We start from the raw sequence: 17,867 nt of genomic DNA, 5'->3' as shown, positions 1-17,867 counted from the left end.
ACTTCCAATGTGAAAGGGTGAGAAAAAAAAATGTAGACAAATAATACAGCTAATGAAATCAAACTCGAAACAGATGTATCTTCTCAACCTTTCCCACCACCACCAAATGAGGAAAAAAATCCAGAATCTTTGGCATTTTCCCCGAACAGCGGTACGAGAACTTGAATAAACAAAAACATTTCCCCCCAAAAAACCGAACAAATGAATGATCACAATGCTAAACTTTCAATGTGAAAGGGTGAGCTGAGAATTTTGTTTATAGAGAACAAAATACAGGTAATGAAATCAAACTGAAAAACAGAAGAAAAAAACTAACAAATTAATAATCACAAAGCTAAACTTTCAATGTGAAAGGGTGAAAAAAAAAAAAAAAAGAGAACAAAATACAGCTAAAGAAATCAAACTCAAAACAGACTAAAGATGGACCCAGATGTTCCTTCTCCACCTTCCTCACCACCACCAAACGAGAATGAAAATCCAGAATCTTTGGCGCTTTCCTTGGAACTACCATTACCGAAGCTGAAAGAAAATGGAGGCTCTGGTTCAGGCTCTTTGGTGGTGTCTCCAAACATGGACAAAAGACTGAGCCCACCAGTGGTTTCACCCGTGTCCATGGACTCAAAACTGAAGAAAGAACCTCCACGCTCCTCCCTGCCGGGTGAGGTGGCTTTGATGATGTGTGCTGGCGTGCTTGGTGATGCTGGTTTGTTGAAAAGTGGTGTCATCGGTTGTGTTGGTGTTACTGTGGGGGGAAACACGAAATCTGAAATGGTGGTGTTTTGTTTTCTTCTGGCAGAAAGACATTAAAAGCTTGTGTATGATGGGAAGGTTGCCAGCCCTCTACTGACTTCGATCTGCTCCTGTGAAAAGCTCGCCACTTAATTATTAGAAACTAGGATTCATTCTGGTGTCATACCAGGGTCTTACTCTTATTGCTATGGATTGCACCAAACGCTGCAAGTGTGTACAATTTGAAAGCTCTAGCTTCAACAACAACAAGAAGGGCAAAGCCCATACGACTCACATGCTTGACCTTGACATGACCTTGACCTTCAGGGTCAAGGTCAAATAACTAAACCTAGCAATGACATCATACACTAAGAACTGCTTTACACATTTTTCCTACCAAAATACATGTGACAGGTCATCCAAGGTCATGCAACACAAAGCTGTTAATTCAAGACATAGGAAGTACAATGGTGCTTATTGGCTCTTTCTACCATGAGCTGAGATATGGTCACTTTTAGTGGTTCACTACCTTATTTTGGTCACATTTCATAAGGGTCAAAGTGACCTTGACCTTGATCATATGTGACCAAATGTGTCTCATGATGAAAGCATAACATGTGCCCCACATAATTTTTAAGTTTGAAACAGTTATCTTCCATAGTTCAGGGTCAAGGTCACTTCAAAATATGTATACAATCCAACTTTAAAGGACCCTTGCGACCTTGACCTTGAAGCAAGGTCAACCAAACTGGTGTCCAAAGATAGGGCTTACATTGCCCTGTATAGCATACATAGCTAAGGTTGCCATTCTCGATAACTTCAGAAAAAATGCGAAAATGTGAAAAATGGTCGTTTTTAAGACAACAATTACGGCCCCTGTGACCTTGAACTTGAAGTGAGGTCAAGTTGCCGCACATGTTTTTTGAGATCTTGTAACCATACACCATCAGGCCACATCAGGTGTTTATAGACTTAATAGTGTCCAAGAAATATCCAACGTTAAAGTTTTCCGGACGGACGGACGGACGGACGGACGACTCGGGTGAGTACATAGACTCACTTTTGCTTCGCATGTGAGTCAAAAATCAGAAATAATAATTTAATTTTTACCCCAATATGACCCCTCTCTGACCTGGAAATTTGACGATGTTCAACCACATTCACCTGCGTCATATTTGGAGGTTATCTAACCCCAGAAATGTGTAAATGTTCAAGCTTTAAACATTCGAGAAAAAGTCAAAGTTTACTGGTACATGTACTTGTTTTCATCTGTGGCCAGCCAGTCGAACACTGCTCATTATCAAGACTCTTGATTGCTCAGATGAGTCAAAAAGTGCTGTCATGTTAAAACCTGAGCTTGTCTCCTATTACACGTGTCCAGTTTAAAAGACTTCTATGTCCACAAGCCCGTTTTGTTTTAATTGAACCTGTACTCAATAACAATAATTACTCAGACCACCACCACCATCTCTCTCTCTCTCTCTCTCTCTCTCTCTCTCTCTCTCTCTCTCTCTCTCTCTCTTACACCCCTTACCTGTTCGCAAACCTTCACCCATATTGTATGTTAAATGTATGTTTATTGTAAATATCGTATGTTAAATCTATGTTTATTGTAAATACGTGCCAATGTATATTTGTAAACTTATCTTTATATATATAAAGAAAAAAAAGAAAAAAAAGAAAGAAAAAATACAGCTTACCTGGTGGTGCCATAAAACCCATGTTGAAGACAGAACTGCTGGAAGGCCCAGCGCTCATGGTGGTCGTCTTCTCAGCTGTGGTATTATCCTGCACAACATTCAACCCGAGAAATATAGTTTTACACACAAAAAGATACAGTGGAATCCCCCTTTTTAAGACCTTGTTTTCTCAGAGTGACTCTCTGTTCATAACCTCTGTAAATTTACCACCATGATACAGTATCAATCAATCAATCAATATGAGGCTTATATCGCGCGTATTCCGTGGGTACAGTTCTAAGCGCAGGGATTTATTTTTTTTATTTTTTTATTTTTCATTTTATGCAATTTATATCGCGCACATATTCAAGGCGCAGGGATTTATTTATGCCGTGTGAGATGGAATTTTTTTTACACAATACATCACGCATTCACATCGGCCAGCAGATTGCAGCAATTTCGGCACATATCCTACTTTTCACGGCCTATTATTCCAAGTCACATGGGTATTTTGGTGGACATTTTTATCTATGCCTATACAACTTTGCCAGGAAAGACCCTTTTGTCAATTGTGGGATCTTTAACGTGCACACCCCAATGTAGTGTACACGAAGGGACCTCGGTTTTTCGTCTCATCCGAAAGACTAGCAGTTGAACCCCCTTTTAAGACTCCCTCCCTTTTAACTCTTACCAGTTCGCTCCCTTACACATCGTAAGCAAGCTTACGATGCCCCCCCTCCCCCCCCCCCCCTGTAGTTTTCCACTGACCAATTATCTAATTATCGAGGAAAAAAAAGTGTTATTTTACATTGGATGGGTCGGACAGTGGATAAACTCATATGTTAGACACACTTTATGACAAAAACAAGCTGGGTTTTTGTTATAAGTTAGTTATAGGAATGCATTATTAGGCAAAAAAAAAAAAAAAGTACATAATTATTATGCCAATAAAATAGGGTCGGTAGGTGGGGACTTTTTTTGTTTTTTGTTTTTACACCCCCGGTATAGGGGTGTGTATAGGATTCGGTCGATGTGTTTGTTTGTTTGTTTGCTTGTGTGTTTGTGTTCGCATATAGATCTCAAGAATGAACGGACCGATCGTCACCAAACTTGGTGAACAGGTTCTATACATTCCTGAGACGGTCCTTACAAAAATTGGGACCAGTCAAACACACGGTTAGGGAGTTATTGGTGGATTAAGATTCTACAAGGACTTATAGAGGGACATATTAATGGTCAAAGGGAAATAACCTTCTCAGTTGGTGGCAGTAAGAATGGTAAGGACGGGGGTGTTTTTCCTACCTCGGAGGAATTTCTTGTTGTTTTTGTTTTCCCCAAAAAAACATATTTTTAAGTTATTTTGTGTTTGTTTGTTTGTTTGTTTGTGTGTTTGTGTTCGCATATAGATCTCAAGAATGAACGGACCAATCGTCACCAAACTTGGTGAACAGGTTCTATACATTCCTGAGACAGTCCTTACAAAAATTGGGACCAGTCAAACACACGGTTAGGGAGTTATTGGTGGATTAAGATTCTACAAGGACTTATAGAGGGACATATTAATGGTCAAAGGGAAATAACCTTCTCAGTTGGTGGCAGTGAGAATGGTAAGGACGGGGGTGTTTTTCCTACCTCGGAGGAATTTCTTGTTGTTTTTGTTTTCCCCAAAAAAACATATTTTTAAGTTATTTTGTCAAATAAAAAAAGATTTTTTATTTTTTTTATTTTGTTTGAAAAATCCATATTTTTAAGTTATTTTGCCCCCACCCCCACCCCCCCCCCCCCCCCCCAATTTTTTTTTTCTTCTTTTTTTTCTTTTTTTCTCCCAAATACCAAAAAACAGTCCAGGGTCGCGGGAAAAAATAGGGTCGGTCGCCTGATACCGTAAACAGACTTTTTTTTGTGTGCCTTAGGCATGCGTATGTCATGAAACGTCCAACTTTGAAATTTGGGTGGGGGTATTCAGGTGACAATAACGTTTTTGTTTATCAGCAAAACTCAATAAAACTTTGCTCTGTTATGTAAAATGAATGCCAAAACAGACTAGTTAGCAGCATATATCTAAAATAAACTGAACACAAAAAAATGTCTTCTTTGTGTTTGTCACGTGTTCCAAATAATGGACGTACAAATTTCAACAAAAATAATGTTGTCACCCCCATAAAAAATTTTACCTTTAAAGATACATGTAGCACAATTCTCTTTGCAAATATGAAAAGCTTATTCATTTTCCTTTCATTTGATATATAACTTTCTATATTTCATTTAGAATATGACCCCTGGGATAGCCACTCGGCAAGTAGGCACCAACAGCACTGTAAAATATGCCCTAAAACCCCCGAACTGGTAGTTTTCTCAGACTTTTTGTTTATAACCTTTGTAAATTTACCCCCATTTCAAAACTCACCCAATTTTTAGACCTCAATTTTTCTCTTTTTGTGTGGAGGTCTTTTTTTTGTGTAGGGAAACCACTGTAGTGAATCTGGATTTGCCAAAATTGAAGTTAGAGTCAAGAGGAAATACAGTCTCTCTCTCTCTCTCTCTCTCTCTCTCTCTCTCTCTCTCTCTCTCGCTCGCTCTCTCTCTCTCGCTCTCTCTCTCTCCCTCTCTCTCTTCCTCTCGCTCTCTCTCTCTCTCTCTCCCTCGCTCTCTCTCTCTCTCTCTTCCCCCCCCCCCCCACCCAACTGCTCCCCCACCACTTACACGTCCAGCGCAGAACTGAGGGTGTCTGAAAGGACCGGTGTGTTTATTGGGCTGCACGAAAGGATTGAAATCGTCCTCCTCCTGCTGGAGCTCCATGATCCTATCCACGTGTTTCTGCATGTTGAAAGGGCTGTAAGGGTTGCTGCCTTGACCCTGAGACGAATACCCTTGGGACAGCGTGGAGATCTCATCTGAAGAGACGCTTTGCTGTGATCCTTGAGAGAAGCACAAAGATGTATGTTGTTGTTGTTGTTGTTGTTGTTGTTGTTGTTGTTGTTGTTGTTGTTGTTGTTGTTGTTGTTGTGAACGTTGTTGTTGTGAACGTTGTTGTTGTGTTGTTTCTGTTTGGTTTTTGTTGTTGTTTTTTTGCTTTTGGAGAGCGGGGTGGGGGGTGCTAGAGGGGGTTGCTTCTGTATCTATACTGCTACAAAAAAGTGCTAAATTGAAATTTTTTAATACGAGGGACATATTTTCTTGTAACATTTCTGTTTTTCCCTTCACAATGTGGAGTCATGGTTGTTTATGACCATCACAGAAATGCACAAAGAATCACACTCAAGCATTGCATACTTTAATACACTTTGACATGCACACCTTCCATTCCTTCCAAACACGCACACACACACACATACACACACACACACACACACACACACACACACACACACACACACACACACACAGAGTACTACCTCTGAGTTCCATCTCACACTCCATTTCTTCATCTTGCAACGCAGCATTAACATCATCGGCGTCTTTGTTGACTGGCGAGTTAGATTTGCCTGAAAACCATCATACAACAGATGAGGCATGACACATTATTGCAGTATCCCGAACAACCCGCAGCAAAGGCAGGCACAAATTATGGCAATTTTTGAAAGCAAATCTCAATCTCCCCCTGGTTTAGCGGCAATACGACCCACATACACTGGTTATAAGGTGGTTTATAACAATTGTTTATATGTTCGGTGAGATATTATTACCACAAAAGTACAATTTCGTCCTTACCACTTTATTCCAGTCATCACTTATAGTTTGCTTACCCGCAGTGATGTGAGACAACTCTCGAGACCAAGAAAAGAGGTGACAGAAGTATTTTCTAATTATGTTGACGACAATGAGAAACAGAAGGCGTCCTTTCACGGTTGGGAGGTGTCCACTCATCGGAGGGACCCGTGTTAACAGGTACCACTGTGCGTGTACCATGGAACACATGTCGTACTTATGACTTATAACAAATTAATTCATAAACAAAAACCCATCAAAGCAATGAGGCTGTGGATTTTTGGTATGTGCTCAAGTAGAGGGATGGCGGTAAGATCCCATGTAAAAGCCTCATAGCCAAATCATTGACACGAGAAGCCGGGACTGTGTTTTTAAACTAAACTAGCAGGTGTGACAGATGTTACCTCGAACCTAGCGCATTTTAATTGAAAGCTCTTTCTTCACCTGTACCGGTCGTCATGGGAGCATCTCCTGCACTGGAAGCAGAGGCGATGGCTGGGACGGGTTGGGGTCGCCGTGCAGCACTGATCTTGCTGCAAGGTGGTGAGGGCTCTTTACCCGAGGGCTTCATCGGGCGAGGGAGCTGACTCACTGAAACACATTGTTTTCTCATTACTTTATGATCACCCTCCTAGAAAAATCCGGGCGCTTCCTCCCAGTGGAAGCAAGTGTGTATATTTAGGTGTAACCAGCCACCTGCAATTCCGGGAGAATGATAAAGTTCTTGTACTTGCCACAGCGGCAACACTGGCTGGGACATATACGTCACATAGACATGACATAAAGTTGGCCCGTCTTCATCCCGGCCGGGATTTGAACCCGTGATCGAGAATAAAAAGTCCAGCGGGTGTTCCACTGCCCTTGGGCCAATTAAGTGATTCAAGTGAAAGTATTGAATCAATACATTCAGTCATTGCTGAAATACAGCGCTTTTTATCATGGTACCCCTCAAAATTGACACGTACACAAAAACCTCCGTTTCTACTGCTCATGCGCTCCACACCTGACTCAGAAGAAATGACATAACACAGGAGATACGCAAGATAGCAAAACAAAGCAACCTGTTCTGGATAGATAATTAATTTGGCATTCTTCTCGTAAGTACATATTGCCAAGTTGCGCCTATTCTGATTTTTTGTCGGTTTTTTAATTGGTACCTGACGTTTTTGTCAGGCCGTTTTGGGGGGGTACCCTTACTTCGGCGACGGTCACGTGACTACTATTACAGAAATCTGTGATCAGAAAAGAGTGCCAAATAGCTAAGTGGAGGGCTTTATAGATGGCATAGACAGTGTGAATGAAATAACACGGGAATGAATGTTTTAGTCGGGGTACATAAATGGGTGCAATAATTTTGTTGCAGAGTTTATATAGTTACTAAGGCATGCAAACAACAAACTACAACTTTCTCTCAACCTGAAGCAGGCACTGCAATCACAGGGGGAGGTGGAGCGAGGAGCACAGGCCTGGGAACCGAACCCTGAACCCTTCCTCTGCCCGGCACAGCCGAAGACATTCTTGGCAGTGGGACCACAGGTGCCGATAGCACAGGGACAGATACTGCAACACCAGCCGCCTTTGCCACACCATTCTTTGCCACACTGGTTTTGGTGGTTTCGGGGGGACAATAAATTCTTGGAGAAGAAAGTAGAGGAGAGGGTGGTGGGGCGAGTAAGGGTGTCCTGGGCATGGGAATCTTTGGCACCACTGGTGCTGGTCGTTGCTGGGGTCTGTCTGTGGGTGGCTTGGTGCCTGCCAGCATGGACGCCACTGCGGACCGCACCGTGGGGATTTTGGATGACGCTAGTTTCGGCGCCACCGGGGGTCTACTGGGTACGGCGATGAAAGGAACTTGCACTGGTCGAGGTTTGAAACTGCCTTGTGGAGCAGAAGGATGACCTTAAACAGGAAAAATAGATTTACTGAAAAACAACATCAAAGCTGTGGAAAAATAAACAAACATCAAAGCTGTGGGGAAAAACCAACTCGAAGTCAGCAGCGACTTTCTACTGAGAATATAAAGTTAGAAAACAAGGTCTGACAAGGGGGAAAGTGTTAAAAACAGTGGAGGGGTCAGGTGAGGTATCTTGAGACTGACCGGGGTTCCACTGTGCCCGTCAGGCCTCACTGAATATCAACACATCGGGTCTCAATCTCACCAGCAAACATTTCTTCTTCTTCAGCCTTCCAGAATTGTCTGGTGACGTGTGAGCTCGTTTGCCCATTTGGGTTCCCCACACTATACTCTGAGAGCATAGTCAGCTTCACTCCGCTTTCATTGAGTAGGCATGCTGGGTATTTTCGTGTTTCCATAACTTGACCCACCGAACTCTGACATGGATTACAGGATCTTTTCCGTGCGCACTTGGTCTTGTGCTTGCGTGTACACACGAAGGGGGTTAAGTCACTAAGCAGGTCTGCACATAAGTTGACCTGGGAGATCGGAAAAATCTCCACTCTTAACCCACCAGGCGGCAGCGACCGGGATTCGAACTCACGACCTCCCGATTAGGAGGCCGACGTCTTACCAACACGCCACTGCGCCCGTCAGCAAACATTTCAACGTAAATGGAAGAATAATCAAAGGGTTGGGATGTGTACGTTTTTTTCCAAACAGTATAGACATTTCTCAACTTCAAGAACCCCCTCCCGAACCCCGGACTCCCTGAGTCTTTTTCACTTCTACCCCAGTCCACTCCCTGTAGTTTGTTTTTGTTTGTTTGTTTTGTTCATGGGCTGAAAATCCAACGGCTTTTACGTGTATGACCGTTTTAACCCCGCCATTTAAGCAGCCATACGCCGCTTTCGGGGGAAGCATGCTGGGTATGTTCGTGTTTCTATAACCTACCGAACTCTGACATTGATTACAGGATCTTTTTCGTGCGCACTTGGTCTTGTGCTTGCGTGTACACACGAGGGTGTTCGGACACCGAGGAGAGTCTGCACACAAAGTTGACTCTGAGAAATAAATCTCTCACCGAACGTGGGGACGAACTCACGCTGACAGCGGCCAACTGGATACAAATCCAGCGCGCTACCGACTGAGCTACATCCCCGCCCACTCCCTGTAGTGAAACGGCATTTTTAAACAAGAAATACAAACAGGTTTTACTTATTCTTGGAACAGACACGACAGGAGGACGCATGGGCATCCTGGGCGTGGACGACAGCTGCGGTACTCTTCTCGTGGCTGGTATCGCTCCACATAAGACTGGTGTGGATGTGTTGGGGGGTTCAAATCTATCAGCGTGGCCAATGTCCTGGATTGTGGTGTAAGGATACTGTTCCGTTGATTCCTTGGCGGCAGTGTTTGACTTGAAAGTAAGAAATTGTGTATTTTGGTGGTGGCTGAACTTTTTAGGGGGGATAAGTTTTACATTTCAATTTAATACAGGAAATACAAAAAGTGTGCCGGGTCCCTGTGTGTGTGTGTGTGTGTGTGTGTGTGTGAATATGTGCAAAATCATGTGTGGATAGATTGGGATGATGAAGGGACAAATAGACGCATGGGCAAGTGGATTGAAAGATGAACAGATGGATTAATAAAGAACAAATGGATTTTATATTACAAGTAAAGTGTTATGGAAGTGACAACTCACGTTTGGAAATTGAAGTTCAGCTGGTTTTGGGGAGTCCACGGTGGCTTCATTGACAACGAATGTGTTATTTTGTGTCAGACGACTGGGTTCATTCTGTAGCTCTGAAGCACTCACTTCGCCGAGTGTATCTCTGAAACAAAACCAAAGGAAAGTACCTTGCACTCATACACACTTTAAATGTTGTTCAAAGCATATTTTTTGATAAAACTGTACATTAAATCACAACTGCTTATTTTTGGTCCTGATAAATTTTGGATTTCTACGAACACATGCAAACACTCTGAAACTTAATGATCACGCTCAACTCTTCAGATAGACAAGAGAATTGTCTTTAAAATATCTCAAAACAAAAAATTCCGCTGCTTTTTATCAGGTCGGAGAACAACCTGAAGAGACTCGATGGCTTCGGCACATATAGTATATAGACTTTTCTTTTCTTTTCTGTCTTGGTGTGTGTGTGTGTGTGTGTGTGTGTGTGTGTGTGTGTGTATGTGTGTGTGTGTATGTGTGTGCTTGCGTGCGGGTGTGTATGTCTTTGCGTGCGTGTGTGCGTTTCTTTGGATGTGTGAATACGTGCGTATGTTCGTGTGCGTGTGTTCACATTTGGTATGCACGCGCGGATGCATCAATGTGTGTGCCAGCGTGTGTGCTTCTGTCAAACTATTATAATGGCCATTTCACAATCAAAAGCGTTATTCCCGCAGTGACTATAAAATATACCACTTAGTTTCTCACAAATAAATTACTGAATATATTTTGTGATCTCTCCCAACACGTCATGCTTTAACACACACAAAACAAAAACAAAGAAACACACACACAATTTTAAACCACATGACTTTCATGAAGAGCAGAATACGAAATCAGATTCTAAGCAACATTGAAAACAAATAAAAACACAAAAAAATAGCTGCGTTGAACTATTTTATTCATTCATAATGAATTATTAATCTGAAACATGATTTTAATGACAGTTCATTCACGCTGAGTATTGTTAAATACAGTGATTTATATTTTAACAAAATCTTCATGCAATAAAAACATGAACAGTCTGCACACAAAAATTAACACTTAAAGAAACCATGATTATAAATTATGATGGAACTCGGGAAGAAATATGTTATCGTGTACACTCAGTGTGAAATTTGCAGAAATCCTGCAACTTTCATTCCTACATTTAGTGATATACAAAGAAAAACCCTGGTCAAAACTTCTAATAAACATTCAGTAAATCTTAAAAATCTTCTTTCTTTTTATAAAAAAAAAAAACAAACAAGAAGAGCAAACGCTCGATCGAGTCACTTTCGCAGTTCTGAATATTATATGAGGCATCAGATGGACAGGAAGAAATTGCTATTCACAACACAATGAGTCACGTTCACATAAAATTTGAGCCCGGTCACTTTTATAGTTTCCGAGAAAAGCCCAACGTTAAGTTGTGTGTTGCCGAACAGAAAAGGCTAGTTATCTCCCTTGTTTTTCTGATAACGTTCGTAAAAGGCTACAGATGTAAATACTTTGATGTAAAGAATAATCCTACAAAGTTTCAATCACATCCGATGAACTTTGTCAAAGATATAAAATGTCTAATTTTTCCTTTGACGCTGACCTGTGACCTTGAAAAAGGTCAAAGGTCAACGAAACCATCGTTAAAGTGTAGAGGTCATTGGAGGTCACGACTAAACAAAATATGAGCCCGATCGCTTTGATAGTTTCCGAGAAAAGTCCAACGTTAAGGTGGTGTCTACGGACGGCCGGCCGGACGGCCGGCCGGACAGACTAACACTGACCGATTACATAGAGTCACTTTTTCTCAAGTGACTCAAAAAGCGCATGCCCTCTTATTTTAATATCTTATTCTATCGTCTCTTCCACACGGCCAGGACATGTGGAATTCTGCCAACACTTCAGTAGATGTGCAAGGGGCAAGTATAAGGTCTAAGCCTACAATTTTCAGCCGTAGACCGTTCAAAAATCCACTCTATCACGACACACAATAGCAGCAGAAACAATAGAGAAAAGGAATAATACTTTTGCGTCCCTGTAAGTGACGTTGCGATGAAGTCACCTCCGTCCCCAGCCCCTCTTTCTGTGAGAGTGGTGTCCTGTTCAGTCACATTTTCTTCGCTTGATGTTAGATCTGGTGATGTTTCCGTCTGTGTGTCATCTGTGTCCATATCCTGTGTACAGAGGAACAAAGCAATTAAAATACTCGAGTGTCAGTCAGTTATGGTACCATGTAATGTTTATCCTGCCAACCTCCTATTATGTTCATTCAAGTATTTCACACAACACTTCACTTATGCAGTGGAACCCCCCCCCCCCCCTTTTATTAAGACCCCCAAATTAAAGACTCCCTCCTTTTTAAGACCTTGTACATGTTTTCTGAGACTTTCTGTTTATAACTTTGTAACGTTGTAAAATTAACCCCATTTTAAGACTCCCTCTTTTTCAAGACCTACATTTCTCAGATTTGTGTTGGTCTTAAAACGGGGTTCCACTCCACCACCCATAAATAATTGTCACCACTAACCTGGGACGTCTCAGGAAGGCCCGTGGTGTTTAAAGAAGAGTTGTTTTTGCCCCGAATCTCTTCCATTTTGGCCTGCAACGTTTCTTTCTCCACTACAGCATCCATGAATTCTTTCTTCTTCCTTCTGCTGCTCAACCACTTGTCTGCACTGATTTATTTATGTAAGGAGGTACTATAGGACGATTCGCTAACATCTTGGCAAGTGTTCACTCGCTAAGATAACGTACAAATATGATTTTTTGGGGAAAAAAAAAAAAAATATCCCGACCTACCGACCCTATTTTTTTGGTCTATGTTACCGTAAACAGACTTTTTTTTTTTTAGCCTTACAGTTTTAGGCTTTAGAGCTGGTTTTGTTAAAATATACATCAATTAAATGGTTAAAAAGTACCGAGTTTACAAGTGCAAACATAATTTCATCCTCCAAAATGGTTTTTTCACTTCCTTTTCCCAGGAGTTTGCGACGATCTGAGGCAGCGAAAGGATACATTCTGATACAGAATCTTTGCCAGTCCCTAAAGTCCATTTCATCTGTAAAACAAACCAAAACGAATAGACAGAAACAAATATGTGCTAAAATGGAAATAAAAACCACAGATTTAAGACCCAAATGTGAAACAAGTGCAATACATGCGTCATTCGAGTTTGCATTCATATCTTGCCCTTCTTTTGTTTAACTGTGGAAGCCGGCTCCCGCCATTTTTCTTCTCCAGTCTCTCATGTTTTCATTCATTATCTGTGTCATTATCTGTAACACAGTATGTCGCCCTAGCAGATAGAAAACGGCTGCACGTCAGTATTGTGACCTTTTGAAAAACATATTAAATAACATTTTTTCAAGTTAAAACATCAACAGATCAGATCTGTTCACATCGCCTGTACGAAACAAGAAGGGCAAAGCCCATACGACTCACATGCTTGACCTTGACCTGACCTTCAGGGTCAAGGTCAAATAACTAAACCTAGCAATGACATCATACACTAAGAACTGCTTTACACATTTTTCCTACCAAAATACATGTGACCTTGACCCAAGGTCAAGGTCATCCAAGGTCATGCAACACAAAGCTGTTAATTCAAGACATAGGAAGTACAATGGTGCTTATTGGCTCTTTCTACCATGAGATATGGTCACTTTTAGTGGTTCACTACCTTATTTTGGTCACATTTCATAAGGGTCAAAGTGACCTTGACCTTGATCATATGTGACCAAATGTGTCTCATGATGAAAGCATAACATGTGCCCCACATAATTTTTAAGTTTGAAACAGTTATCTTCCATAGTTCAGGGTCAAGGTCACTTCAAAATATGTATACAATCCAACTTTAAAGGACCCTTGCGACCTTGACCTTGAAGCAAGGTCAACCAAACTGGTGTCCAAAGATAGGGCTTACATTGCCCTGTATAGCATACATAGCTAAGGTTGCCATTCTCGATAACTTCAGAAAAAAATGCGAAAATGGGAAAATGGTCGTTTTTAAGACAACAATTACGGCCCCTGTGACCTTGAACTTGAAGTGAGGTCAAGTTGCCGCACATGTTTTTTGAGATCTTGTAACCATACACCATCAGGCCACATCAGGTGTTGATAGACTTTATAGTGTCCAAGAAATATCCAACGTTAAAGTTTTCCGGACGGACGGACGGACGCCGGGACGGACGGACGGACGGACGACTCGGGTGAGTACATAGACTCACTTTTGCTTCGCATGTGAGTCAAAAAGTATCGTATGCCTCGTCAATACCACTCAACATAGTTGCAACCAACGCAGATGCATACCATCCTCGCACAGAGCAATTTCATGTTATTTATATGAAGTCTTATATCGCTCGCGTATCTCCAGACTCGGACTCAAGGCGCAGGGATCTATTTATGCCGTGTGAGATGGAATTTTTTTACACAATACATCACGCATTCACATCGACCAGCAGATCGCAGCCATTTCGGCGCATATCCTACTTTTCACGGCCTATTATTCCAAGTCACACGGGTATTTTGGTGGACATTTTTTTTAATCTATACCTATACAATTTTGCCAGGAAAGACCCTTTTGTCAATCGTGGGATCTTTAACGTGCACACCCCAATGTAGTGTACACGAAGGGACCTCGGTTTTTCGTCTCATCCGAAAGACTAGCACTTGAACCCACTACCTAGGTTAGGAAAGGGGGGAGAAAATTGCTAACGCCCTGACCCAGGGTCGAACTCGCAACCTCTCGCTTCCGAGCCAGCGCAAGTGCGTTACCACTCGGCCACCCAGTCCACTCATGTGACTATCTCTGGTATCCTTGGCTAGACGGTTAAGGAGTTGCGTCCGTCGACGCATTCCAGTTTGTACATTTCATTCATCAGTTCAGCGATTGTATGAAAACTAAACATGTCCTATTTTGTTTGAAATGTAACTCGTGATACACTTCATCTACAGTCACATTTTGAATGGACTCAGTGATTAACTATATACACCATGCAACGACGGCGTTGCATTCAACTACTGAGCTGCATTCCACTTTGCTGAGTGGTGTATGTGGGGCCTTAATTTAACTCTGTTACCCCGAGTAGCCTGCATTTTGCGATTCAGTTCATTCTTCTGTCGCTGCCACTTGGTGTGTTCTGCTTCCGACTCGGCGAGCCTGGATTCTGACTCCAACAGAGTTTTGTACAGTGGTAGTGACTTGTATATGGCGTCGTAGTCTGTCCACGTCTTTTCGTACAGTTGTATGGTTTCTTCAAATTCACGCCTGTTTAGAGGAAAACAGTAGGCAGAGTAAAATGGTTTGTTAGTGATGAAGAAAAGTAAAATTTAAAGACAGAATGCTGTCTTATCATGTGCTTCAAAATGTGATGGGTGGTTACATGCCAGCACAGTTAAGTCACATGAAAAAGAGAAAGAAATTGAACTGCTGGAAAGCAGTTAAAAGAGTTCAGTACACCTACAAAGATTATGAACTGTATAGGCGTTCTAAACGATTTTATAAATTTGTTCGCTCTCTCTCTCTCACACTAAACACACACACACACACACACGCACACACACACACACGCACACACACACACACACACTATCTCTCTCTCTCACTTGCATACACACACACACACACACTCAAACACACTCTCTCTCACGTGCATACACACACACTCAAACGCACACACACGCACGCACGCACACACACCTGGTACCCCCCCCCCCCCCCCCCTCTCTCTCTCTCTCTCTTTTACACCCACTTACACCCTAGCTATCGGAATGTTCTTACCGCTGTTCGTCATTTTCAAACTGCAGCATTTCCAGCTGTTTTTGCAGTGCATCTCTGTGCGCTTGAAGCACCGTCTTTGTCTTCTTCAGGCTACGAAAGAAAACATTTAAAATAATACAATTAAATTCAACAATAACCTTGACCTCATACAAAATCAAACTTGATATATGTTCTACTTGCGTACAAACAGGCCTCTTAAGCCAATCCAACAATCTAATTGAACTGATATAAATACATGTACATCTCTTTAGTAATCCGCATAATAAGTTCATATCATCACTCCATTGATCAATACTCACTTTTAATTAGCAGAGTATTGTTATCAGTTTACGTTACCTCTCCAGAGTGTTCTTGTTGTGAACAAGTTGCCTGTGATTGTTCTTGGTATCAAGTTCCAAGTTCGTTAGACAAGTCTGTAACTCTGTGATTGCTTGCGTTTTCTCCTGCTCTTGTGCCTCGAGATCTGTGTTGAAAAAGAACGGTTATTTAAAGTCTTTCAAAAGGGCGGTGCAATCGAGCTGAATTCATAATATTAATAAATTATGGGATCTGTAATATGTAACAAACACACATGCTTATAGAGAGGCCTTCACACTTTCATAAACAAATATTCTTTGTACATGTTATCGTACGTACAAGAGACAGTGAGCGAGATAAGTAAATTTAGTTTGCAGTGAACATCAGCACATGTATATTCTGTGTATTTCATTTGCTCACGGATAGAGTATTATACGATTTCAAATTGTACATTTATCCATTCAGTTACTGAACTTACTATATGAGAAGTGCTTAGTGATGTACTTACACTGAATCCGCTGATTTTCTTTCTCGATCATTTTGACATACTGCTGATTTTCATACTCTGAAAAGAAAAGGAATAAGTGCCAGACGGCATCATGACCCCCACTTTCAATGCCACAGGCAACAACAATGATAGGGATATTACCACATGTTAATGCACGATTTAAACATAGAGATCGCCATCTTTCATTGACTGGAGTCACTGGCCGTCGGACTCACACACACACACACACACACACACACACACACACACACACACACACACACTGTGACTAGCACACACACTGTCAAACACACACATACACACATACACTACACACACACACATACATATACAGCACACATACACACACAACGACACCTACCACCCCCACCCCTCTCTCTCTCTCTCTCTCTCTCTCTCTCTCTGGAAATAGATCTCGTCATATTCTAGCATTTGTGGAACAGAAATGATATACATATATATATATACAGTAAGCTTAATACGGTTTTGAGCAACAAAACTCTGGTTTCCATCAAGATATGAAAATCTCGGGCTACTCACCAAGTGAATGAATAAGGCTGTCGAGATCCGATCCCGTATTCAAAGCCATTTTCTCTTGTACCGCCATTTCTGATTCTGCAACTGTCATTGTATACATTTGTGTCAGATATAATATTCCTTCATTTAATTCGAATCAGAACTTTCATTCGAAAGCTGCAGAAGGAAATGCGACAGTAATAGGCTATGTGTGCTGGGCCAATGGCTAAGATCTAGATCTGCAATTTAATGCAGCCATTCTTCTCAACACGTTAGTTCATTTCAAGACAACTGCAAATTGCTTGAATCAGAATCGCTTGAGCCATTCTTTTTATTCAAGTGATTCTCTGCTGTCTGCAAAAAAATCCTTCCAGTTTGAAACAAGAAACGTTCTGTCAAAATTGAGTAGGCTACTTGAGGTTATTCAACTTATTGCTTGTAACTGACTTACTACCTTCATCTGATATTTGACCGTTAAGCATCTTGTATTCAATTCCGCTCATGACATTGTGCACACTGTGTTCTACAAACTTACCTGAAAAGAAATATCCTTTCAGCGAAGGTTTGTACAAAAAATGCTCTATGAAACCTCGCTGGATTTACTGTTGCATTGTCGTCTGCATCGTCTTGTGCATCAAGGGGAATAACTTTACCAACGAGGTGTCGCTTTGGTCTGCGATAGCTCAACTTCCCGCGAATAAATGAATGATCCACCACTGGTACCAGTGAATCGACTGCACTGATTGTATCTGTACAGAAAGACATCTAAGCTTATAGCGTTTGAACTTTCCTGCTGTTGAATTGGTTTAGGTTGAGTAAAAGGGGATGGTGATAAAAGGAAGAACCTAAAAGAATGTGTTTTGTTTACTGGTACATGTACCACTATAATAATGTTTCATTGAAACTTAAAATGTAATTGTGGAGTTTGAAGTTGAGTGTGGTAATGTGTTTCAACATTTCTTGCTTTTTTTATTTAATAAATAGGACAACAAATCATTTCTTGTAGAAGCAGGTATGCTGATTTTACAGAGAAAAAACAACGGGCT

At 41.4% G+C, this 17,867-nt stretch overlaps 2 protein-coding genes across 2 annotated transcripts; both read right to left on the bottom strand.

Moving 5' to 3' along the window:
* Positions 1–310: 310 nt before the first annotated feature.
* LOC138978411 (proteoglycan 4-like) lies at positions 311–10,181 on the bottom strand. Its single transcript, XM_070351150.1, has 8 exons — positions 9,716–10,181; positions 9,229–9,430; positions 7,533–8,015; positions 6,561–6,707; positions 5,804–5,893; positions 5,112–5,326; positions 2,430–2,517; positions 311–742 (listed from the first exon to the last, which is right to left on the bottom strand). The coding sequence occupies exons 2-8, from the start codon at positions 9,266–9,268 to the stop codon at positions 405–407; spliced, it is 1,401 nt and encodes a 466-aa protein (XP_070207251.1). The 5' UTR covers positions 9,269–9,430; positions 9,716–10,181; the 3' UTR covers positions 311–404.
* A 1,367-nt stretch (positions 10,182–11,548) lies between these two features.
* LOC138978415 (spindle assembly abnormal protein 6 homolog) lies at positions 11,549–17,517 on the bottom strand. The gene is made up of 9 exons (XM_070351155.1): positions 17,357–17,517; positions 16,846–16,926; positions 16,306–16,362; positions 15,837–15,963; positions 15,501–15,590; positions 14,800–14,987; positions 12,737–12,779; positions 12,249–12,396; positions 11,549–11,895 (listed from the first exon to the last, which is right to left on the bottom strand). The coding sequence occupies exons 2-9, from the start codon at positions 16,910–16,912 to the stop codon at positions 11,623–11,625; spliced, it is 993 nt and encodes a 330-aa protein (XP_070207256.1). The 5' UTR covers positions 16,913–16,926; positions 17,357–17,517; the 3' UTR covers positions 11,549–11,622.
* Positions 17,518–17,867: the final 350 nt, after the last annotated feature.

Source organism: Littorina saxatilis, linkage group LG10 (assembly GCF_037325665.1).
Source record: "Littorina saxatilis isolate snail1 linkage group LG10, US_GU_Lsax_2.0, whole genome shotgun sequence".
Classification (NCBI taxonomy): Eukaryota; Metazoa; Mollusca; class Gastropoda; order Littorinimorpha; family Littorinidae; genus Littorina; species Littorina saxatilis.
Note: the sequence above shows the minus strand (reverse complement) of the source record. Positions and strands in the feature narration are given on the sequence as shown.